Source organism: Furipterus horrens, unplaced genomic scaffold, assembly GCF_987537825.1.
Source record: "Furipterus horrens unplaced genomic scaffold, mFurHor1.1.pri manual_scaffold_15, whole genome shotgun sequence".
NCBI lineage: Eukaryota > Metazoa > Chordata > Mammalia > Chiroptera > Furipteridae > Furipterus > Furipterus horrens.
The window spans coordinates 11,040,229-11,065,105 of NW_028327185.1; the positions used below are offsets into that span (position 1 = coordinate 11,040,229).

The 24,877-nt window shown below is 50.8% G+C and overlaps 2 protein-coding genes and 1 long non-coding RNA gene across 6 annotated transcripts in view; 2 read left to right on the plus strand and 1 right to left on the minus strand.

Moving 5' to 3' along the window:
* PSEN2 (presenilin 2) overlaps positions 1–3,395 on the plus strand; it is a 20,831-nt gene extending 17,436 nt beyond the window's left edge. For both annotated transcript variants that reach the window (XM_090263491.1, XM_090263492.1), the window contains 3 exons: positions 132–233; positions 1,365–1,483; positions 2,702–3,395. In XM_090263491.1, the coding sequence (XP_090119617.1) occupies positions 132–233; positions 1,365–1,483; positions 2,702–2,857 (377 nt within the window). In that variant the 3' untranslated portion in view covers positions 2,858–3,395. The remainder of the gene's footprint in view (positions 1–131; positions 234–1,364; positions 1,484–2,701) is intronic.
* On the minus strand, positions 707–13,382 carry LOC149992404 (uncharacterized). 2 transcript variants are annotated; one of them, XR_016508338.1, is made up of 3 exons: positions 13,139–13,382; positions 11,933–12,069; positions 707–786 (listed from the first exon to the last, which is right to left on the minus strand). It is a non-coding gene; the product is annotated as an uncharacterized LOC149992404 (long non-coding RNA). The 2 variants fall into 2 exon arrangements; XR_016508337.1 differs by lacking the exon at positions 707–786 and adding an exon at positions 5,447–5,598.
* A 183-nt stretch (positions 13,383–13,565) lies between these two features.
* The window catches only part of COQ8A (coenzyme Q8A), a 34,468-nt gene continuing 23,156 nt past the window's right edge, over positions 13,566–24,877 (plus strand). For both annotated transcript variants that reach the window (XM_090263494.1, XM_090263493.1), the window contains exon 1: positions 13,566–13,681. The gene's annotated coding sequence lies outside the window, so the exon portion shown is untranslated. The remainder of the gene's footprint in view (positions 13,682–24,877) is intronic.

Below are 24,877 nucleotides of genomic sequence, written 5' to 3' on the forward strand. Positions count from 1 at the left end.
GTGTCAGGGCCGGTGGGTGAGGGCAGGGAAGCCCCGAGCTCCAGAGAGGCCTCTGACTGGACGTCTGTCTCTCTCCCTCCTCCTCCCACCCCCACGGTGATGCTGGCCTTCTGCTTGTACTGGACACCCAGAAGAAGACTCCTATGACAATTTTGGGGAGCCCTCGTACCCTGAAGTCTTTGAGCACCCCCTGTCTGGCTACCCAGAGGAGGAGCTGGAGGAAGAGGAGGAAAGTAAGGTGCCCATGTTCAGGTGGCCTGTGTGGGCCCCCGGGGTGGAGGGCGGAGATGGGGCTCCCTGAGGTCGGGGAGGCGGGCGCGAGGGGGACGTTCCTTTCTCGTCAGAGACGGCCTTCCAGAGTCACGGAGAAGCCTGCAAAGGGGGGGCCGGGGTGGCAGGCCGCGGGACTCGCACAGTCAGACGAAAGCATGTATTTAACGACCTCTGCTGGGCAGCCCCCGTGGGCGCCGTGGTGCGGGTGCCGGCTCTGGTGGGGCTCGGGGGTGTGGGCCCTGATCGCGAACACTCGTGGGTCGGGGGGTGCTGTGCAGGAGACCCAGGGTGCGGAGCACCAGTGGGGTTCTTGACCAGGTCTCGGGGGGCAGAGAGAGTCACCTGAGGAGTAACTTCTGAGCTGAACTCCCAGAGGTTCGGCCACAGCTGGGGACAGACGCTGCCTGGACCTTCTCCTTTGGAGGCTGGGAGGGCTGGGGCTGTGGCGGTGGGCGAAGCCCGCAGTTCCCTTGATCAGGCCCAACTCGAGTTCATCACGTAAACGTGTGTTGTCTGCAATAAACAAAGTCATCCCTCACAAGCGCCCAGGGCAGCTGGACGGAAGGAAGCAGACGGGACAGCCTCCCAGAAGCTGTCGTCTACTTTTCAGTTACGAACAAGCTAAGAGCAAACACGTTTACCTGTTTCTAAGTGGAAAGGGTCTCCGGAGGACCTCTAGGTGGTATACCTGTTCTTACAAGTAGTGAAATTAAATTTCCTAAAAGATACTTACAGGTCAAACTCAGCACGAAGTTGTATGGCCTCCCACCAATCCGGACAGTGTGTCTTGTTTGACTTTTTTTTTTATAAAGTAAGTGCCAAGCATCAGTTTTACTGGAGTTATCAGACATGCCAGCTTTTTACACCCCAGATTTCAAGTCACTCAGTCCACAAGGTCCCCTTTTTCCCTCTGGCTGTTTTCCCGAGGCAGCCAGTCCTTGTCCCAGAGTCCAGGTGAGGTGGCCTGGTGGCGAAGCTACCGTTTAGACCCCCGAGCGCCCCAGGATTCTGTGCCCTGGGTTCTCGGCTGTTTGGCGGCTGTTCCCTCATGGGGCTTCTGAGATGACAGGCTCCCTCTGTCTCCCACGCAGGGGGCGTGAAGCTCGGCCTTGGAGACTTCATCTTCTACAGCGTGCTGGTGGGCAAGGCGGCGGCCACGGGCAGCGGCGACTGGAACACCACCCTGGCTTGCTTTGTGGCCATCCTCATTGTAAGTGGGCCTGGGGGACCCTGAGGGGCTATGTGGGGGCCCAGGATCCCAGGGGAGTTTTCAGACGCTGTGGTCCCTGGGAAGGGCAGAAGTGATGGGGGCTGGGTGGGGTTTCCGAGGTCCTCAACATAAGACTGAGGCGTCCAGGAGGTTCTGGGCATCAGCCGGCCGAGGGGCTCTGATGTTACTGAGCACACGCTCCAGGGTGGCCAGGGCGGCCAGCTCTGTGTGCTTGTCACCGCACCTGAGAGTGACTGGCGAGGAAGTACGTTGAAGGCTCTGCCTGTGGGTACAGTGCTGGTGAGGGACGAGCCGTGATTTGAACTCAGGTCTCTGACTCTGGAGCTGGGTGTGTTCCCTCTCTACCACCCAGACACCTTGGGGTTCTGAATCCCAGGGGTCTTCTGGGGCTCAGGACAGGGAGCCCATCACTTTGAGCCCGGCAATGCAATCTGGAGGTCCCTATAGTCACGGAACGTAGCCAGATACACATAATAGGGGAAACAAACTATGATGACTGCCCCTCAGTGGCAGAGGCTCTGAGTGGCACATACTCGGGGTTCTATCCCCAGGAACCCCGGGCAGCACATGGCACGTTAAGGCCAAGGCTCAGTTCTTTGGAGATTTTGTATCTGTCCACAGTGTGTATCAAGGACTGTCTGACCTGAATCCCTGCTCTCCAGGGACAGAGCAGGCACTCTGGTTCCCTGTCCCCACCCTGGACCACCATTTGCATCTGTGTGTGTGGGGACAGGATTGGACCCACTGCACCTGCCTCCAAGGGGAGGAGTCACGCGGCATCTTTGGTTCCCTTGGTGTCAGCTGCCGAGACCCTCGCTGGCATGTCAGTTGAGCCCATCCAGTTCGCCTGTAGATACGTGTCCCTCTGAGGGGAGGCATGCTGCCATCAGGCCACATGTGTCACTACCATAGCCAGACGGAGGGGAAGGGAGTCTGGTAGAGGCAGCAGCGTCTAGGATTGGGAGGCCTGTTTCTGGCTTGCCCGTTAGTGAGCAGGGTGTTAGGATGGCAGTGAGAACGCCTGCCCTGGCCCCTCGCAGAGCTGTTGGGAGGCCCACGGGAGATGGTGGGTGTCCAGGGCCGTTGTCCTACCTGTGCCGACAAGCTCCTGAGCCCGGGGAATAGCCCGCGGGTAAGTGCTCCCCTCCCCCGGCCACACCCGTGACCACCATTCCGCCTCACCTCGGTGTCCTGCAGGGCCTGTGCCTGACCCTCCTGCTGCTCGCCGTGTTCAAGAAGGCGCTGCCCGCCCTGCCCATCTCCATCACGTTTGGGCTCATCTTCTACTTCTCCACGGACAACCTGGTGCGCCCCTTCATGGACACCCTGGCCTCCCACCAGCTCTACATCTGAAGGGACGCGTGGGCTCGGGGGCCGGACACTGTAGGACGTGGTAACTGGGCGCAGTCGTATAGTTTTACACTTTAGTGCCATTTAGGACTTTTCTTTCCTTAGAAAAAACAAATAAATGAGAATTAAAAAGTTCCACGTTCACTTCGTGAAGAAGAACCAGCTTCTTGGTGCTAGTTGTTCCGTCACCAGGTCACGGCTCGCCCCTTCCTGAGCACTCGCTTCACCGACAGGACGAACGGAGGAAGGGTAGGTGATGGGGGAGGAGCGTGGAGAGGTCACCTGGTCACACCGCAGAGCCGGAATGTTCCGAGGGCCGAGAAGAAGGAAGCACGCATCTAGCAGGACCAGCACTGAACACCTGGTCACTCTGGCCGGAGAAGCAAAGTCAGTTTTCTCTGCAGGGATTGTTCCCAGTGCTTGGTCTACGATGTCATTTTTATGGTATTACCTTTAGAAATCAAGCCCTAATCTCGTTACAGCAGTTCCTCTGGGAAGTGGCTTAATATTAAAATCAATAAAAAGATGAATCCTGTTGGAATGATGGAGTTTGGTCTATTAGTGTTGACCTCATCCCTGCATCTTACGGCCAGTCCTGGGATAACGGGTCTCTGGGCACAGAAACGAGATTCGCCCAGTTATGGAGAGAGGTTTACCTGCCTCCTGCTCCATGTCTGCAATCATTTCAACTAGAAAGTTCCCTAAGCAAAGGTATACAGACACCTGTGAGGCCTGGTGCCTCATAGCTTGGCGGTGTGACGGGCTGCAGGTGCTACGTGCACGCCTGCGCTGGCTTCGGCTGTGCACACTGCTGAAAACCCTGCAAGGTGGTTGCCAAAACAGCACAAGTGTCCTCGACAGATACCAGCACGCAGTGGGGGCAAGGTAAGGGCCTGTGTTCAGAAACTCGCCCCCCTTTACTTCTGTGGCCGCTTCTCTGGGCGCTGGGGTGGGGGTGTGGACAGCCTGGGTTCTGCTTTTCTCCATAGCATTCGTGGGGTGCAAGGAGAATCTCTTGGAATGAACTCGAGCTCCTTGAAGCAGTGCAGAGCAGCCTCTGGGCCGGCTTGGGGCATGGCTGTCAGACCCTGAAGGCACACAGGAGCTGTGTGCGCTCTTCAGACTGGTGGTTCTGTCTCCTTGTTCCAGAAATAACCCGAGTGCTGCAGAGCTGGCTACGTATCATGAGAGGAGTAAGAGAATTACGTGTTTTCATGTTTGACAGGAGACTTCTTTCCCATGGGCTGTTTGTACAAGAGCAGAAGCAACATGAGAAGCGGGAAGCCAGGTGCTGGCTGGCCTAGTGGTGGCATTTCTGAGCGCTGGCAGCTGAAACCTGAGAGCTGTAACTGGCTGTGACTAACTCGCAGTCAGACACCCAGCCGGGGTGGCATCCCAGTAGTGAACGCTAAAAGCAGGGAGTTTTAAGAAGGTGAGGGCTGGTTCCTGATGGTGAAAACTCCCAGGAGGTGAAAAGGGAAGAAACATGGGGAGAAGCTCATTTGGTGTGGCAGTGTTTATCTTGAAAGGGTGGCTTTTGCCCTGGCTGGTGTGGCTCAGTGGATTGAGCGTCAGCCTGAGAACCGGAAGGTCGCCAGTTCAATTCCCAGGCAGGGCACATGCCTGGGTTGCAGGCCAGGTCCCCAGTTGGGGGCGTGCAAGAGGCAACCAACTGATAGATCTGTCGCACATTGCTGTTTCTCTTCCTCTCTCTCTAAAAATAAATCTTTAAAAATAAATAAGAAAGGAAGAGTGGCTTCAGTGTGGGGCTTCCAAAGATGAGATTTGACCAGAGTTTGGATTTGTAAGGCTGAAAGAGGTCTGTTCAAAGGCCTGACCAGGATGCCAGGGTGGAGGCCGCATTCAGAGGCAAAAGCAGAAGGTGGAGGCCCTTACCTAAGCAGACTGACCGTCAGGGAGGGAGAGATGCGAGGTGCCATGATGTCGTGTTAAGGTTAAGTGTTGTAAGCCTGGGGAAAAGTGAGTAAATGTGACAAGACCAAAGGGTAAGAATCAAGGTTCCTGTGCTGGACTCTTCAAAACCAGGCCAGTATTCAAAACATCAGTTTGGAGTAAGAAAAGCATTATTGATCGAGAAGGTGCCAGCTCCAGATTGGGGTGGGGGATAGTTATAGTGTCCACAAATCCATCTTAAGAGAGCCCAGAATTCAAGCAGAATTCAACCTTGGCATATGTGGATGACTCTAACCAACTGAGCTACCTGGCAAGGACTGTTCTCCTTTTTTATTTTCCTTCTCATGAGTGTACTAGAATTTTCCAGAAGCTGCATGACACAGTTTCACAAGGAGTTGAATGCAAAGGATATGAGACTCCAGCTGTCTTCTATTAAACTAGTAAAAAGAACTGCAATAATGTAAACGCCACCCTCTTTATTAAAGTTTTTTATTTTTTGCAAAATGTAGCTATTTTCATAAATATATGTTATGTGTGTTAAAATGAAATGTTTATTTTTAAAGGAATCAAATCAATATTAAAAAAATTATCAGTTGTAACTTCTAAACAGGATATAATTAACCCACATAACAAAACGTCTGTGAGTGCAAAGGGGTCCTGAGACCAAACAGTTGAAGGGCTGCTGCTTTCACCTGGTGGCTTTCAGTTCAATGTCCTCCAACCTTTGGCCTCTCCAAGGACTCAGTTTGCCTTGAATTTCTCCCTCTGTTAGCTCTGAGCCAGGACGGCCACACGAGGGCAGCAGATTCTGCCAGGAGCCACCATGGGACCTCTGGACCGGGTTTTCACAGTTCAGCCTGCGGCATTGAGTTCCTATCGGGTCTTTGGCCAGTGGTGCTGGAGGAGTGAAGATGATAAGCTCAGGTTCTTGCCTGAGGGAGGCCCAGGCCCCAAGTGCTCCCTCCCAATGAACCCGGGACCCAGAAGAGGACTGTGATTTTGATCCTGGCCAGAGCCTGACCACATGGCAGGGGTTGATGTGTTCAGTGAATGAACATCAATCACCTCTGTGTCTTAGAAGCCCGTTTTCTGGAATCTCAGCTTTCATTTGGAAATGTTCTCGTTTCCACTGTCTGCGAGGAAAGAGTGCCCTGTACTCTCTACTGTGCTGACGGAAGAGACTTCCAGACTCTTTTTATAAGTTCATTTGACGATGACTGCTGGGAAGCAAGATCTCAGGTGCTCCGGAGAATGACAGTTTCGCAGTTTCTTTAATGCACTTGGAATTAGGGAAGGGATTTAAGGAAGATTCCATGAAGGTGGGAGAAAGCAAGGTGGAAATTGAATTATAGAATAGTTAACAAGATGATGTGTTCTTTTAAGGGTGATTATGCTTATTTCAAAGGTGTACCAGCCCTGGCTGGTTTAGCTCAGTGGATTGAGCGTCGGCCTGCGAGCTAAGTGTCGCTGGTTCGATCTTCCAGTCAGGGTACATCAGAGAAGGAAAACTCTGACTCCAAAAAACCTCCGCTGCCTTGCGGCATACCTCTTCAGGGGAAAGGCTAAGGGAGTAAACCCCGACAGAAAATCCGGAGCCGGAGTCCCTAAGGCGGTTTGACGCTGTAGTCAACACCGGCAACTCCTGCGGCGCACCTGAACCCAAGCTGTATTGACTCCGTCTTTCCCTTGGACCCTTCAGCTGCGAAGAGAGGGGGGGTCTGCTGCATGGGCAACAGCAGACCCTCCATATTACCCTGCCCAGGCTCTGTAGCTTCAGCGTCATCGCAAGATGTCGATTCAACACGGGAGGAGACAGATACCATGTCACTCCCGAGTCGGACTGCACAGCCATTCTTGGCGGTGCAGATAGACTCTGAAGAAGCTACACCATCGTCTCTCGAGACAGACGGCTGCCGACGACGACGACGACGACTAACCTAGATGTACAGAAACAATGGACAGGGCTGGATTAGGAAAAGAGGAGTTATAAATATCAGGATGACATTGCCTGCTTCTTCCAGCAGCAAGCACTTCTGTTCATTAAAGTTCCTCAAAGATGAAGTTAACTTGTCTGAGCACCCTCAGTACCCTTAAGTGTAACTCCTCCAGGTCAGAAGACAGCTTCTGGGACAGCAAGGTGCTGTCTTACTACCTCCTTCTGTACTGGGAGCTTCCGTTCCTCTTACTGATACTCTTCCTCAACTTTCTAACCTGACCGTCCTTCTCCTAAATAAGGGAGAGTGAAGGAGTATGTGGGTTGGAGCACACAGAGACCGCGTGTCCCAGATCCCCTTGCAGTTGGGTGTGGCAGTGTGATTGAGTTCCAGCCAGTGGAGCATGGGCAGAAGGGACGTGCGCCCCCTGCCCGGCCTGGCCCATCCAGACCTCCCATTTGGAATAGAGACAACTCCCAGGGCAGCGTTGGAGGTCACATGGGGAAGATGCTTTTGTCAGCCACCTTGGAGAGGAACACCCTGCAACTTATCTATAGTTCACCTGCCTACAGTTGCATTGGATTACGGACCTATTTTTCTCTTTTCCCTCTTTGGGACTACTTGGAATTTATCACTTTATTTGGTCTTGCTTGAGCTGCCATTCCTTTATTCTTGAATCACAAGATCAATCACACCTAACTTTTCTCCAAATATCTTGAGATTCTCCTTCCTAAGTCTTGGCACACACTTGACCATGTAGCAGATCCTCTCCAGCTGTCCCAGACTCCCAATGACAGTGATTTTTCTCACTTTTTTTTGAAAAACGGATTCCCCTGGTTGTGCAGAATTAGATTCAAAATTCAAGATTCTTCATTTTCTCTGCTTCCTAAGACATGGAATTGTCATTTGGCAAGAATTTAGCAAAAATTGTATCGCAATCTTAATAGAGTGAGAAAAAAAAAAAAATTACAGCCACAACTGCCTGGTTCATAAGGAAAGTACTTAATAGATCTTGCTGAATGGAAACTCCTAACTCTGAACCTTGATGGATAATTCAGGCTGAGTTTGGCAGAAATAATGTTAGAGAAATAAATGATGCTACAGAATACAGTGAGAAGAATTTGGAATGCTGGAGGCAATCCGAAAGGGAAGGACTACGGATGGAGAGATGGGAAGGTAAAGAGAGGAAAGAAATGAGGTGGACTGCTCCATGAGGGGAATCGGCCAATAAAAGCCCTCACAGGATGGGATGGCTAAAATCTTCTGCAAACACAGGTATCTAATACTTAATTTGAAGTTGTTGTGTGGATGCCCTCCATTCCCCTAAAGGGGTTGGCACAGCTCCGGACTGGGACAGCACACAGATGATCAGACAGTCCACAAACTGACAGAACTGAGCAGTTGCAAGGGCTCCAGGCCAGAGGGGACTGTGGGAATGGAAGCCTCGTCCTGCCTTCCACCTTGGCCCATGGGAATGGGCCAACATTTGGGGGAGGACGTTAAGACGTTCACAGGCTATGCAATGGGTGCTTGGGTCCAGTGTTATCTAGGGAAGCTTCAGCTGACATCTGCATATGTAATAAACATAGCCATTGCTAAAAATAATGATAGTAATAATCATAAAATTAAATTAGGAATTAAGTAGGTAGGTCAGGTATTTGGCATAGACCACTGGGGCCCAGAGAGGTCATATAATATGCCTACAGGACCTTGTATAATGACAGAGCTCTGCTGGCTTCAGCTTCCCTGGCTCTGGGTCTGTTTTTCTCACTCCTTGTCTGGGAGAAGATATGTTGATGAGATAGAAAGAGGGTAGCTCCTCACCTGTTTCTCAGACACCATGTGCTCTGGGTCCCTCACGGGCTCAGCTCTTTCCTGAGCAGCTCCCACGGGGGCCTTGGGACTGATCAATGTCAGTGAGCTGAGCTCAGTGGCCTGTATGGTGGGAATAAAGAAGTTCCTGTCCCCGTGGGAGACAGATTTTCCCTAGTAAGGACAAACATGTGAGAAACACATTAATAAGCTCATTAAGTGGTCATAAAGATATCTGAATGTCAGGTTTTCTTTTTCTCATTTAAGGATGCGGGACCCAAACCAAGAAGAATGAAGCAAATGTGGGGAGACATGGGGGCCATCCTGGCAGCCATGAAAAAAAGAAAAGAGTTTATCCGACCCAGAGTTCTCCTCTTTTCCAGATAAGGACGTGTGTGTGCACTGGTGAGGAGGGGGGCAGGTTTCCTAAGTGCACAGCGCCAAGGCCCAAGCCCTGAGATAAAAAGTCATAAATAGACCGAGGGCCTGACCTGGAGCCAGGCTCAGTGTCCTTGGACTGGTAGGGCTTAGAGGCCAAGTCCTGCGTTGGCGGAGGTGGGGCTGGGGTTGAGCAGCTGTTGCTGTAGAAATTTCCATGTGCTGTCCACCAGCTCCTGACAAGTTCTGGGACTCCCCATGGCATGGGGAGGGCACGGATTGTGAAAAAGGCACAAGATGTGGTCCTCACTCACAAGGAGCTAGGTCCCCAGAGAGGAGACTCAGGGATGCTTGCCAAGAAAGCCAGCAAACAAGTGAGCTGGAAAATCTGAAAACGAAGTTGTAAAGGAGGTCAAGGCATAGAAGCAGTCAAGAAAAATGTCAATGTCACCTTCCACGTATCAGAACCCTATTTCACCTTCTAAGGAAAATGTTGAAAACACTAAGTTCACATTAAGGTAAAAGTTGACCTTATTACTTTAAGTACTATTAAAGGGGTCACAAACAATGTGTTAGTTTTAAAATTGATTGGGATAAAATAGATTAATAACATATAAATTTCAGGTGTACAACCAACTTTATCCACCTGAAGTCTAGTCTTATATTAATTTCTTAAAAGGAAAAGAGATCATTATAGTTGCTCAAGTGAGATATTCTTAAGAATTCAGATTAAAATTGCAGAATTATTTTTAATACAGAAATCAATGAAAGATTATCAAAAGACAGTTCCATGTCTTGGTAATTGTCATCAAAAGCTTTAAAGTGTGTTATTTTGTAAAACAGATGTTACGACCACCCCAGAAATTGAAGATGTGTGTGTTTTACCTCCTCTCCCTAGTAAGATTCAGGCCATGTGTTTGTGCATTACATGCATGTGTGCATGTGTGTGAACCCACAATGCTCACTACAATGTCACATTCCCAATGCACTGGCTAGGATGCACCTCTTGAGTCTCTTCCAGAAATTGCTTGTTTCATCTGAGGGAGCCAGGCCCTCCTCTTCTCTTATTGGAAGTTCACATTGACTTTTAGCCTCCTTGGTCACCAGCAAAATGGAGTCTTCCACGTGCCTTTGGTCCATCCTTATTAAGTAAAATTCTTTTCCTTGCAGCTCTACTACCTGTCTTGATCACAGCTCCTCTGTTTTCTAAAGTCTCCTTCACAGCTTCATTCCCGTAAGCCTGTTTCTGGGTATCTCAGAAGGAGGTTTTGCAAGAGACTGACATACATATAGGCCCAGCTCAGCGTTCCCAGCTTCCATGTTTTTGCTGCTTCTTTGGTTTATAGAGCTGGGGCCCACATGTGGAGACTACTCGTAAATTTAAGTGAATAAAAAAAAAAAAATTTTTTTAAGTATACAGTGACTGTCTGAGGGAGAACAAAGTAAAATATGTATTCAGTAACTGGGATGACTTCCCACACACACCTGGTAACTTAAGGACAAGAGAATGAATTATATACCAATTTTCAATTTAGAATTCTGCATCCCAATTTGTGTCATATAATCAGTTATTTCTCTTTGACAAAAATCGATTTAGAATCAGAATAGCTGCCTAAGGCAAGGTGTGTGTGTGTGGGGGGTTTGGAAAGGAATGTGAAGGAACTTTATGGAGGGGAAAAATTGCTCCATATTTTAATTAGGTTGTTGGTTATATGATCTATTTATTTGTAAAAGGTTGTGAACTGAACTATAGACTTAAGGTCTATGCATTTTACTGCATATAAATTATATCTCAGTTGAGAAATAGAAAAATTAAGCCCATGATTTGGCATACTTGGCTAATTTCTGTATGCCACAGTATGCTGAAAAGAAATTAACCTAATTACCCTAATGAGAAGGCAGACACATGCTGTAAGCTTATGCTCAGGAAAAGCGAGAGCAAAGAAGCAACATTGTTAATGGGCTGAGCACATGTTTCCAGTGGTAGGGAGTTGAGCTTCTTTTGTAATGTGCTCAATCGCTTTTAATTGTACAGTCGGCTAATTATAGTGATTGGTCTTGTCTTGGTTGAACAGGCTTGGGAATTCCTTGAAGCCATTCTCTTAGCAGAACTGGGTTGGATTTTCCTGAGTCTGGCGACCTCCTCAAATTGTGACTGACCTTCATTGGTGCATCTGTGGTGCTCTAGAAATGACCTGTTTTCCCCACTGGGGGTTTGGGAGTGTATGACAAATCCTGGGGCCAGTGAGTCATGCGTGTCACGCCTCTGAGCACAGCAAGGACACTTTTGGGCTCTGCACTGCACTGTTCTCTCTGGGCACCAACCCAGCCTTGCGTAGGTCCAAATTCATCACATTTTGAAAACAAACAGGATTATTCACCGTGGCACTGTTTGAAATAGCAAAAGAACTGAAACAGTCCTCGTGACCATCAACAGAACACTGGTTAAATAAGTTATGGTTTGTCCACATGATGTAATATTGAAAAAAAGAATGAGGACTTTCTATGTGTAAATTTTGGAAAGGCGCTCCAAACTATGTCATTAAATGAAAAAACAGAACAAGGTGCATGGAATGACCATTTCTATAAAATATGCGTGTGTTTGTATTTGCCTATATAAGGAAACTTTGAAAAGAGACAAGAAAGTTAGTAACAGTGGTGACCTTTGTGTGGGAGGGCGTGGGGGCATTGGAGTTGGGAAGTGGGTGGGGGAGATTTTTCACTGTAAGCCTTTTAAATATGTTTTTTTAAAAAGATCATGTGAATGTACCTAAAGAATGAGGGAAAACAATTAATTAAAATGTTCAGGAGTTTTTAAAAATAGGGAAAAGGGTTAGGGGAAGGGGCCTCCAGTGATCACCTAGTCCAGAACTTCCTATGCAGTGGTTTGTGACAGGTGTCATGGGAAACTCATGTACTTAAAGCAGAATGGGCATTGTCATTTCATTGTGCTTTGCAGACACTTTGTTTAAAAAAAAAAATTACAGCTTTGGGGCAACCCTGCATCGAGCAAACTTAAAACCTTCTGGAAGGGACTCACCATTCTAGATGCCATTAAGAACATTCGTGATTCATGGGAAGAGGTCCAAATATCAATGTAAACAGGAGTTTGGAATAAGTTGATTCCAACCCATATGGACAGCTCTGAGAGATCCAAGACTTCCGTGCAGGAGGTAACTGCAGATGTGGGGAAAACAGCAAGAGAACTGGAATTAGAAGTGGATCCTGAAGACGTGACTGAATTGCTGCAATCTCAGCTGATGGCTAGCATTTTTAGCAATCCAGTACTCTTTAATGAAGATATGCACATTGTGTTTTTAGACATAAGGCTATTGCATACTTAAGACTACAATACATTGTAAGCACAACTTTTATATATGTACTAGGAAACAAAAATATTCACGATTCGCTTTATTTTGATATTCGCTTAATTGCAGTGGTCTGGAAGCGAAGCACGTATCTGGGAAGTATGCCTGTATAATAAACTTCTGCCTTCCCCCATTTCAGGCATCAATATAAAACGGCTTTTAATTTTTCTAATTAAAATAAACGAGTTTCCAAAAAGTTAAGTGTTAATTCCAAAAACCAGTCTCAGAAGCAAGGACAATTCTTTGGCTGGAATGGTTTTACGAAAAATTCACTTAATTGTTCTCATCCCCCCGCGGGCCCCCCCCTCCCCCCCCGCCGGAAGCTCCACTAACAACCTTGGACTGATTTGCTGGCCAGCCTTTGGGGATCACCTGAGAGGAAATTGTCAGCCGCACTTAGAGAGAGGACTGATCTGGTACAAGTGTTGGCGGAGGGAGGCATTTCCTCCAGGGCTGTTCTGCCTGTCAGCGGGCTTCTCACCACGGGGACGCCCTCCAGGGGGCCGCCCGGGACTGGTGGGCCGCGTGGGGTTCCGCTCCTTCCACGTGCCGGCCTCTTCCTGGGCCGGACCCTCAGCGAGGAGACTTAGCAGGCCGGGACAAACGACGCGGGTTGTCCGAGCCCAGCCGAGAGCTGCACGCTTTGTGGGCCACCTCCTCGGAGCCCCGACTTGGGGGGCACAGGCGGCATGCCTTGGGCCCACGGGCTTCCGATTTGGGGGATGGCGCCCGCCCAGAGACAACACAGTCAGCCGACGTAGAAAGGACAAGTGGGCGGGGCCGGTACACCGAAGAGCTTTCCCCTTCAGCAAGCGCCCTATGGAGAAACTGGGAGGGACCCTGGTGACACAGCGAGGCGGGCACAGTGCAGGCCTCACCTGGTCTTCCAACGCGCCCGCCCCAGTCCTGTCTTTTCCTTCCATCGCCTCCTTTCCAGGCCCGCTCCGAGGCCGGGCGAGCACCCACAAGGAGGTGACGGCAAAGGGCCGGCTGTCGCAGCCTCGTGCGTGGCTTCACCGCCGACGAAGGGTCCGCAAGCGCGCGAACCCACGAACTCCACAGTCAGGCCTTGAGCCCCGCTTCCCTAACTAGGGGAAAGGGCAGCGGAGGGAAGACCGGAAGAGCCCTGTGCGTTGCAGAGGCCTCCCATTGGCTGCTCTCTCTCCGCCCTCGGTTTCGATTGGCCGTGCGCTGAGCGCACGGAATGGGCACAGTCCTCCGCTCCGCAGGGCCTTCGGCCAGCGGAGGCGGCCCAACCAATGGAAGCAGCCCGCGGGGCGGGGCTGCCCGGGGCCTCAGGCGCTGGGTCTCCGGTGCGCGCGAGCTGGTAAACAGATCCCGAGCGCATGTGAAGCGCAGGCTGTACAGCCATCGCGCAGAGGCGGCACGAAGGTGACCGTGGCCCAGCTTCCTGCCCCGGGGTAAGACTGCCGCCCGCGGCGTGCCCGGGCACCATCTGCCTGCGGACAGAGCTGGGCTGTGACCCCCCTGGGCCGTTCTTGCATCCTCAAGTGACAGTGCGGCTCCCCCTTTGCGACTTTCACTGGATGCGAGTTCCAGGTCGCGCCTCAGGATGCAGGGGGGGGGGGGAGCGCAGATGTCGCCTACTCCTGTTCCCTCCTCTTCCTGCCGGGCCTGCCTCAGGCAGGGGACGAGAACCCTGGCCGGAGCCTTGGGTTTTTGGAACGAGCTCCGAGCAACCTCGGCGGCTGGCTGTCAGACGCCATGTCTCTTAAGTCGCCAAGACAGCTTTCCGGCCTCGCTTTCTCATGATAATATTTCTCTTCATTCCCAGACCTCTTTGCATGGTTTCAGCAGCTCTGATTGCCCGTGGCTGCAGATTTGTGTCAGAACTTTGTGACTGTCTTGATCAGAGCCAGCTGCTGGGTTTCACACGTGGGGGTTTTGGGCGATTGTTAGTGAAAGGGGCCCTTTTGGTCCTTCCACTGCTTATCGAAACATCGGGGGTCTTGTGAGTGGTTTGGGCTTAATCGCCTAAGTTCATGCCGTTCTCTAGCCTTCCCGCCCCTTCTGCCAAACCCAGGCCAGTTCTCCCGTGCGCCTTGGGGGAGGGGCAATACTACCGGGCCGGACTGGATGCTGTGACTGTCTATTTGGGTGAGAGATGCCAGCCTCCTGAAAGGTGAGAGACTCCTGTGCAGCCGGTTGGGAAACTTGTCCGCCCTTCCTGCTCACTGGGGCCGCGACTGAAGAGCTGGGCATGCTAGGTCTACCTTGGTGCCAAAGGATTTGGGTATGCATTGATGCCAGCATGCCAGTTGTCACTGTGTGGGTGAGTGGGTCATCATGGCAGGAGAGCCCTTCTTCTGAGAAGAGACAACTGGGCGCTGGTGGTTGACCCTGGTCATGGCTTTGGGCATTTGTTCAGCCTTGCAAATAATGCAGATGATGCAGCATTGTTATAATTCTTGGCATGACCTCAGGCAAAGTGAACTAGATGCTATGAGCGCTTCCCTGTATGTCACTAAGACAGGGTTTCTCATCCTCCAAACTACTGACATTTTGGACCTGATAATTCTTTGTTATGGGGAGGCCAACCTGTTCGTTATAGGACACGTAGCAGCGTCCCTGTCCTGTGTCTGTTAGATGCCAGTAGTCCCTGTCACACTAGTTGTGACAACCAAAAGTCTCCTGGAGCACAAGATTGCTCTTGGATGAGATCCACTGAGGTAAGACTGTACGAAAAGAGAGTATCCCCAGGTGTTCCAGAGGCTTCCCGGGACTTGCCCATGAGTAGCTGAGAGCTTTAGGAACGGTAGTGTTGTGTCCCCCTGCCCTGAGTCATGTAGTTTGGGCTTTAATGGAGACCCCACCACTGAACCGAGGGAAGAGGAGAGAAAAGGGAGGTAGAAACCCATGGGTGTTTACTGTGCCTGCTGCGTGCATGGCCTGGAGTGTGAAACAAGTGGAAAACTGGTGGTTTCTATGTTTGGGAATTTCGCAAGACTGTGGGGATATGCATCTGAAATAACCATGGGGCAGTTTTTAAATAATTGAGCAAACAAGTTTAAGCTGTCTGAATGTGGCAGAAAGGCCCACTCGGTTTCCCACAGGTGGCTTTTCCAAGGCGATGTTTTACTCGTCCTCGGTTTTGGGGGAGACATCCCTTGCGTCTTGTGATATGGGAGGGGCCCAGGCCTGCATGTGCAGGGAGGGAGTGTCTGGCTGCATTTCAAACATACATGTAGGTCTATTTACATGCACCATGTGCCTCTTCATGGGAGAGGCTACCCCAGAGTGCAGCGGTGCAGCAGGGACACATGCATAATGTGAGCAGTCCTTTTATAGTTGATCGAAGCATCAGTGTCAAAGACACTGAGCCATTTCTGTTTGTGCAAAGAAGCTTTAATTCTGAGTCTGGAGTTTGCCTTCAGTAGAACTCAGAGTTCACGTCCCAAACTTCTAATTCCCGAAAGGATGGGCTTCAGAAAAACTGAAAAACAGTGATTAATGTACAGGGCAGGGAAAAACATCCCAAGTGCCTGCCACGAATTTCCCCTTTTGTTAATCCTGTGGGGGACATATCAGGATTTTTCCATAACATTCCCTGGTCAGTTACGGGGTCTTTTGGGGGCCCTTTGTTGCCTGTAGGGAAGAACCTGGACAGGGAGGTCACTTCTCCTTTCTCAAAAAGAAGTTTAGAGAAGTCTATTGTTGGGAAGCTCCAACCTCGGCAGGATAATTTTCCGTCAGGAGCCATGGGTGCTGCGTCATTATCTTTGTCAGTTGAAACAAGAGCTATGTGCAAAATTAGACAGGAATATTTAGATAGAGTTGTCTTGATCTGACGGCGGCGTCTGGAAATAGTTCCAGCACTCCTGCTAAACAGCAGCCAGGAAAGTGGGGAGGGCGAGGTCCTGCTCCTTCTCGAGTTGCACCTGTGGGAGCGGTGGGGTCTGCTGGTGCTGAGTGAGATGCATCTAGGTGGGATCTGAGAGGGGACATCTCTCTGCATTCTGCACACCCGAGATCCGTTGGTTTGTTCACAAGCATGTTGTTAGTTGTGTGATTACAGGCTCCCTTGACCGTTAGTTTTGAGGTCCGGATCCCACAGAATATTGAAAGTTGGAAATGACACTGAAAAATCTCTTTTTATTCTTCATACTTGGGTGTGATTTATTTTTAATGTGTGCATGTGGAGTTTTCACTCAAATTGCCATTTCAGGGTCTTTTAGAATCTGTTGTAGGTGAATAGTGACTGAGTTCTTGTCTTGAGAGCCGTTGGCTTGCTTTGTTTTATATCCTCCTGTTTTTAGGCTGAGGGAGATGGGGAGAGGTCCAAACCTGGAAAACCCCTCTGTGCGCTAAGGGTCGGCGCCCTCCACAGCCTGCCCCTGATGAAAAGCCCACTCTGAAGTTGTGGATCTGGTTAGTTACTCCTCATTGAACAAATACCTGCCTGAACATGGCATTGGGAATATAAAAGTGAACAAGACCGTGCAGTGGGTGGAAGAAGAGGAGCTGGTGAAGGAAGCTGAGATGAGGGGTTGGGGGTTAGGGTTAGAACCAAGGAGAGGCTTTTAGGGGGATGCGTGGGGCCAGCAGGAAATGCGAGGAGGGTAGTGTTGGGGTGGCCTCAGGTGTGCTGTTGTGGGTGTCACAGAGAGGAAGGCTAAAGGAGGGGCCAGGCAGCACGTGCTGGGGGCGAAGGAAAGACGGGAAGTGTTGGCTAGCAGGAGGCTGAAGGAAAAGCAGAGTCAACGGGAGGCGTTTTATATTTGATGTGCGAAAAGTTAGAGTAGGTTTGCGGGCTTGAGGGGGAAGGGCTTGTGGAAGGAGAGATTGAGGAGAAGGCACAAAACAGGAGAGGGACAAGGTCCTGGCGGCAGAGGAGGAGGGTGTGGTCGTATGGGGATCGGGTAGGCTAGGGGAGGGGCGGCCAGGGCCCTCTGAGATGTGGGCCAGGGGCTTGGAGGTGCTCATACCGGATTGCCTCTGTTTTGGAGGGAAACAAAGGTCCACCCTAGAGGGAGGGAGGCCCTCTGACCATGTGAGCGGGGCAGGGTGGGCTGGGGGTGGTGCTTGAGGAGAAAGCCGGGCTGGCGTCCTGTCCTGCCGTAGGTGTCCTAGAGGTCCTGCTCTGCCAGCCTCTGAGGAGCTGGCTGATCCTGGCAGGGGAGAGTGTGAGTGTGAGTGAGAGTGTGAAAGCGAAGAGGGGATGATTTCCCGGCTGTATGAGAAGGGCCAGCCCCTTCCTCCGGCTCGGCCTCTGCACCACCATCCCCCGGGATTTCCCTAAGAGAGGCACTGTGTGATTTCCACTTCTCTGCCTGTGATGGGCAGGGTCTGCCCTCCCCACTTGCCATTTTATACTGTCTGGGAGGGTCAGTACTTGAATTCCTTTGAGCATTATTCTTTCTAGAATCCCATTAAGTCCCAGTTTCAACCTTGTCAACCTTCTGCACTCAAGGGATAAACGGCAGGGATAATCCCTGGGAACTGGTGATCATGCAGGTCAGTTGCCTTTGTTCACGCCTGGGGAAATGAGGAAATGCAGCCCGAAGAGGAGAGCCGGTGCCCGAGGGCACGCGTGAGCCCGGAGCCCGGGCCTTGCTGCCAGTCCCATCAGCCCTCATCTCCCTACTCCTGTTGCCAGGGAACCGGAGGGCCTTCTAGCAAGGTTCCTGTCGTCTGCTGGCGTGGATGAGAGCTCCTAGGGACTGTCCACACACACAAAACTTTCAAGTTCAAGCCCAGACCCTGGCCAAGCCTGGTGTTTGTTCTCTGCCTGACATATTTTCTCCTTGGCACCCATCCTGGCTCAGAGGAGGGTGAAGGTGAGAATAGATTGCCCTGAGACCACAGGTGGTTACATTGAACAGGTGCTGGAGCAAAATATCTTATATCTTTCTGAGATTAAAAAAAAAAAGTGTTAACATGTTTACAGCCAACACTTGGTGAAGCAGAGGGCTGGGCACCACTTTACCCTGGGTCAGGTGTGCTGTGTTTCCTGTTCAAGCTGTGTGGAGCTTGCTGTGCGTGGGCCAGGCCTGCTGCCTTCACCCTCTTTCCTCTCAATTCTTTTATAAGCAAGGAGCGGAGAGGCAGAGAGGAAGCAGGAGAGGTGCCTCATCCTGTATGCCCCCCACCCCCCTACTCCTGGTGCCTGAGTGTGCCCGTGAGCAGGCTGCTAACTGACCTGGCCCTGCTCCTATGCAAGTCATTTCCCTCCCTTCTGCCCCCACCTTGTTAAAACGGGGTGCTGCTGCTGCTGTCTGTAACTGTGCATGGAAATCTCAGCGTGGGTGTAGAGAGAGAGACCATGTCCCTGATGCTCGGTACCCTTGGTTGTCTCTTTGGTTCTGGGTTCTAGATGAGAGAGCTTGATAGGCTAGGGAGCACCCTGTGTGCACACGGGTGTAAAACACCTGGTGTGGAGGGGGCACCGGGCCAGACCCCGTGGGGAACACAGAGCTGCGCAGGAGAGTTCTCCCTTCCCTAGGAGCTCTGATAACTAAGGAGCTTTCCAGAAGTGGGAGTTAGGGCAGATGGCCTTTGAAAGCCCAGCCAGCTTCAGGACTTTTATGACTCATAACTTTTTGCAACCCGTTGGACACCCTTTTCTGGGCATAGTCTCAGGAAGAGTGACTGTTGATTTGAAAAAATATTTTTGACCTGGGGGAAGGTTTCTTATCTCTTAGCTTCCTAGGCAGTGAGAGGAAAGGACTGGAGCCTGGCGTCAGACAGGCAGGGATAGGCCAGCACCTGAGAGCTTTGGGCCCTAGAGATTTCTTTACCTGGCTGAGTTTTATCCCATCGGCAAGTGGGGACCATAATACCTCACGGGATTGTTATAGGATGAGGAGTAATATGGAGAGACAGGCACACAGAGGGAATGATAATGGCAGCTGCTGTTGCTACTAATACTGTTTCATTCAACTATTTAGTCTGAAGTGAGCGTGTTTTGAAAAATTAAGAATGTAAAAACTGGTAAGATGGCGTTTTCAGGGTGGGGACTCTTACCTGGATGTTGTGGTATCGTCTGTGCCCAGTGTCTGGTTTGAATGTTGAACTGAGCTTGGAAAAGAGGCGTGTAGACCAATGGGGCATATTTATCCCAACAGCCAGCAGGACTCTGTCATCAAGAATGAGAATGTGTTTTGAGCTGACCATGGATATTCCAGCACCTAGCACAGCGCCTGGCACTTGGTTGGCACTCAGGACTGTTTCGGGGGTGGGGTGGTGTTGACCAGACTAAGTTACTTTAGAAAAATGATCTGGAAATTCTTCCAGATTACTGCCTCTCTTCCCAACCCAAAGATTTGCCTTTTTAAAAATAGCCACTGTATTAGTTTCCAGTTGCTGCTATAACAAATTGCCATAAGCCTAGTGGCTTAAAAGACCACAAGTCTATTATTTTACAATTCTGTAGGTCAGAAGTCTGAAATGGGTCTCTCTGGGCTAACATCAAGGTGTCAGCAGGTCCAGTTCTTTCTGGAGGCTCTGGGGCAGGACCTGTCCCCTTGCCTTCTACGTCCTCTGGAAGCGGCCCGCATCCCTTGGCCATGGCCCCCTCCTCACAACTGCATTCCTCCCACCTCTGCTTCTCTCCCGTTTTCTGATTCTGATCTCCCTGCCTCCCCTCATTAGGATCTCATGGATAATCTCCCCATCTTAAGATCTTTAACTTACTCCTGTCTGCAAAGTCTCCTTTGCCACTAAGGTAACACATTCCCAGGTTCCAGGGATTAGGGCATGAATGTCTATTCAGCCTACCACAGCCAGCCACAGTATTTTGGCCAAATTTAAACACAACCCTTTAAATTTCTGATTTCACTTTAACATAAATTCCTCAACTGCAGCTCCAGGGTTCTTCCCTATGGGATGGGTTTATTCAGCTTCCTGTGTGACAGCACAGATCACACTTGTCATTTTTGTGGTCAGGGTCTGTGGGTGGGGGTAGGTGAGGAAACAGTCAGCGGTGTCCGAGACGTGAACCTCCCCCCTAGGAGCTAATAGTTTGGTTGAAGATACACGAGGTACATGTGCCAAAGATAAAAACAAGGAGGGATCTGGCCAGCCCTGGGAGATTTAGATCAGCTGATGGGAAGAATTCATAAGAACTGAGAGTCAAGTTAGGGCCTGATTAGGAACAACATCCTTGAATGCATATGGTGTGTTTACACACTTCAGGGTACTTCCACTTCTCATTTAAATTGGACATAATAAGAACTTACGTCATAATTTCCAGGTGAGGAAACAGGTTATAGCATGGCTCAGGAGCAGGTCTGGAGCAGACTGGCTGCCGGTCAAGGCGGAGCTGACTGATTGCCAGGCCCCGAGGCTGGCCTCACGCAGGCAGGCTCCCGTCTCGTGGCTGGTGGGTGGGTTTCAGATGTGCAGGGGTACGCCTGTTGGCCAGGGGGACCGGAGCAGCGGAGGTTGGACAGGAGGCCCGGGTCCCAGCTGCAGAAATTCCAACCTCAGGCCCAGGAGTTGGGGCGTTTTTCTGTAGACAGTTTGGAGCCCTTTGAGTGAGGAATTGGCATGATGAAAATGGATTTGGGGAAGATTAATCTCGGGGCACAGTGTGCTGTGGCTTGATGACAGGGAGCTCATGGGGGTCAGAGCCCCCCCTCCATGGTCTCCCTGAAAATCCCCGAAGAAAGCCTTCCGTGCTGTTTTCTCCTGAGCGGCATTGACCGTGGGAAGGAACACCGGTGGGTATTTATGTCCTGCTTGTTTCTCGGCGTTTCAAGCCGGCCGCCAGCACGTAGGCTGCCTCTCCCAAATGATGCCTCTCTCCACAGCACAATAAGCCACGCTGGTCCCCAGGAGAAGGTGAGACTGTCCTCCCTGTGTTGGACATGATACTCTGCCCGGCCTGAGTGCTGGGACATAAATAAATGAAAGGATTGTCCACATTGATCTAAGTCATGCTCCCTGTGGTCTCACCAAGTCTGAACCTCGTTCAGAGGGTTTTTGTGGGCGTAATAGTAACAATCGTATCAGCAGACGGTTTTGAGCACCTGCGATGTGCCAGACACCTGGTGCCCTCAGTGCTGTTTGGTGGAGTATAAAATCCACTGCTCTCGAGAACAGATGAAGAAACTGAGGCACAAAGGTGAGCTTAGAGGGCCTGACTTAGGTCAGCAGCAGAGTCAGGAGTTGAACACAGGGTCCTAACTCCAGAGCATTTTGACGGCTTCATCGATGTCACTTCTGGAACCGAATATCTTTTCATGATTTGAGCAGAAAACTTTGGTGGTTTTTTTTTTTTTTTTAATCCCCCTTTGGTAGGTTTTACTCAGTGAAATTGCTATCAGGACCCCATGCTTGGCAGGCTGGCTTTAAAGCCCTGTTTGTAATCAGTTACACGTGCTCCCCAGAGGAGGAAGGGCCACGCAGGACCCTGCTGCCCGCCCGCCCGCCTGCCTGCCTGCGCTCCGGAGCCCTGAGCCCGTGTGGCTCATTCACCTCGTTGGGTTAGACCACGTAGCACCGGGCCCGGAATGTAATCAACTCCCAATAAGTAATAGCTGCTGTAGCTTTTACCCACGCTGCGCTGGTCTACTTCTCACAAAATAAAAAACATTTGGGGAACTGGTTAAATTTACTGGGGGGGAGAGTGTCAGAGTGCCTGTATGTGTCAGCATAAGACTGTATAATTTTTAAACAGGTCCAAGAAAAATCTCAACAGTTCAGAGGCAGCTTTTAAGGGAACATGAAGTCATTAACCTACAAGACAACTTGAGGCCCAGAAACTAACTTCTTTCCTTACAAGGCAGGACTCCAAGGGCTATGGTTTCAGACCCATGTGGGGTCCACGTGTGGACCCAGGAGACAGGTGCGCCTGTGTGGCTCACCAGGAGACCTCCACGCCATGCGGTCGAGGGGCCTTGTGTGGGGCTTCTCGGTGGAGGCAGCAAGGGACTTCCCTGTCTGCCTGTGCCTCTCGCTCTGCTCCAGAGCTCAGTTCTGGGGACCTGCACGCTCCTGCTGCTAGTGGGGCAGGGACACTCGTTAGTGCTGCGGTGTGAGTGCGGGAATGCAGTGCGGGTTAGGTGGTGCGTGGATTTATGTCATTCACACCCAGCCTGTGGGCGGGCAGTAAGTGGCGTTTGTCAGTTCAGAGGGAGGTGAGGGAGTGGCTGTGAGCCTCCTGAAATGGCAGGAGGAGGGAGCAGAGGTGCAAAGGAAGCCCCCACTGTGGCCCCCAGAGCCGGCCCCTTCACGAGCAGCATTCAGGGGCTGCCCTGAGTTGGGTGCTCCAGTAAAAAGGTGGTCACCACGGAGAGCCCCTCCCCTTGTCGGGCGCCAGCCTGGGACCCTCTGGGGGTGGGCAGCTCTGTGTCTGGTGAGGTGAGCCCCTCTCTGGGGATCAGGGCGGAGCTGTAACGGGGGACCTCAGCCTGGTTGGGCTGTTCCGATACAACTCTAGTGACCTTCCCAGATTTCCTGGGGCAGCTCTGGTTCTGTTTTTCTCTGTTGTCCTAGAATAGGGGTCAACAAACTTTCTATAAAGGGCCAGGTAGTAAATATTTTAGGCTGTTTGGATTTTTTAGGTCTCTTTTGCAACTTTCAACTCAGCTGTTATAGGTTAAAAAAAAAACATAAAAACCCCAAACCACCATAGATAATACAAATGTAAATGAATGAGATGTGGACGATACATAAGTGAATGAGCAGGTTTGTGTTCCAATAAATATGGATTTACAGAAACAGGCAGCAGAGCTGGATGTGCCTGAGAGTTTGCTGACCGTGACCTAGACGGACACTAGTCATAGTACATGTCTTAACTTGGTGCAGAAAAATGTGGTCACTGCGCTTACTACATTCTTCTAAACTAGGACCCTATCTTTTGTGGGGGCGGGGAGAGAACCCATTAGTCATTCTGTCTTTTAACACAGGGGCCAGCATGAGGCCTGCCCCCTGCCTGCGCCAAGTGCTTTTCTCACTGCTCCCTGAGAGGAGCGGCTGAGCCTCTTTCCCCGAAGCCGGATGGCCAGGCTCCATCCCCCCGTGGCCTGCTAGGGGCAGCTGTCTGCTGGTGGAGTCCGGTGGCTGAACAAGGGCGTGGGGAGGCGTTATTTATAGCCCTCTGATCTGCTCTCTAAGCCTCTGCCCAGTCCTCCTGGGATAGGTGCGAAGAACGTAGAACAGTTTCTTAACATCACACATGGGGGTGTTCGCTTGTGTTTTCCACTTTAACAACAAATATTGAAGATTATTTTAGATATTTTCTATTGTAAAAGCAGTGCATGCTCCTTGTAGAACATTTTAGAAAATATAAAGAAAATGGAGAAAGGAAAGGGATGTATCACGACCACCACCCAGAGGAAACCACTGACTGTTGTGCGTGCACCCTGTACCCGTCATTCCTCGTCCTCCTTCCCCGCCCCCCACCGCCTGCTCCAAAAGGAAGGATAATGCTGTCCTGTAATCTGTTTTTTTTCTCACATGGGAATATATCATAAACTTTCTTATTTGTCATCTTATATTTCACAGTGTCATCTTAAATGGCTGCATAGCATTTTATCCTATGGGTACACTGCTATTGGGATTTGCCTTCTGATAGCTGAATTATCATATACACTTTTTTTTTCCAGGAAATACAGTTGGACAGATTTTGTCAGGATTCTTGGCTAACTATCAGGCAGATGGCCTGGGGAGGCAGGGAAGGAGGACTTCTTGCAGGCAGGCAGGTTTGGGGCACTGAGGAGGTGACTTGCGCTGTGGGGTGGACTGTCTCCCATCGTGAAGGCTTGACTCACCGGCCCGGGCTGCGGCTGACTGGTGGGAAGGATGGCGGGCATTTTTCTCTCTCTTCCCCTGGGTTCCTCTTCATGTCCCCAGTTGCCTTTGAAAATGGATAGCATATTAGGATATTTCTGAACTTGCTGACAGAGAGGTGGAGGCCAGCCCTTGCTAGATAGAAGCCTGGAGTTGCCTGAGATGTTTGAGTGATGGCCTCTGGTGTGTGGTTTTAAAAGGCCAAGGAGAAGAGCGCGTCTATAGAGATTTTTGGATTGGGTTCCGAAGTTTACGTCTTTTCTTAGCACATACATTCTTGAGTCCTTGGAGGAAACTGTCAACTGATGTTTCCTTTTTTCTGAGAGTAAAAGAAAAATTTCAAGCATGTAAAGGAACTTTTCAGTGCTCAGGCAGACTAGAAATGGAGAATGTGTGTGCCCAAGGTAAAAAGGTTGTTCTGGAGTAAAGGATCGCTGTTTAGAAGTCCTGCCTGGCCTTGGGCGTGGCCCCTGTGCTCCGTCCCCTGCGCCTCCAGAACAGGGCTCTCAAGGCAAATTCCCAGGACCAGCAGCTACTGCAGCACCTGGGAACTTGGTAGCAATGCCGACTGTCAGGCGCCATGCCAGACCTACAGGATCAGAAATGGGGTGTGGGGCCCAGAAGCTGGGCTTTAACAAGTCCTCTGGGTGCTCCTGATGCCCAGCAGAGTGTGAGAACCCGGCCTCCGACCTGGCTCCTAGGAGGCCTTTCCTTCTGTGTGTAGATCTAGAGCCGCAAGCAGGGGAGGCAGTCCTAGAAACAGCAGGCTTTCTCGAACCTTGGAGAGACCAGCGGGGCTCGTCTCACGGAACAAGTGTCTGCCCCGGCCTGCTCTGTGCTGACCACAGTGCTGGGCGCTGGAG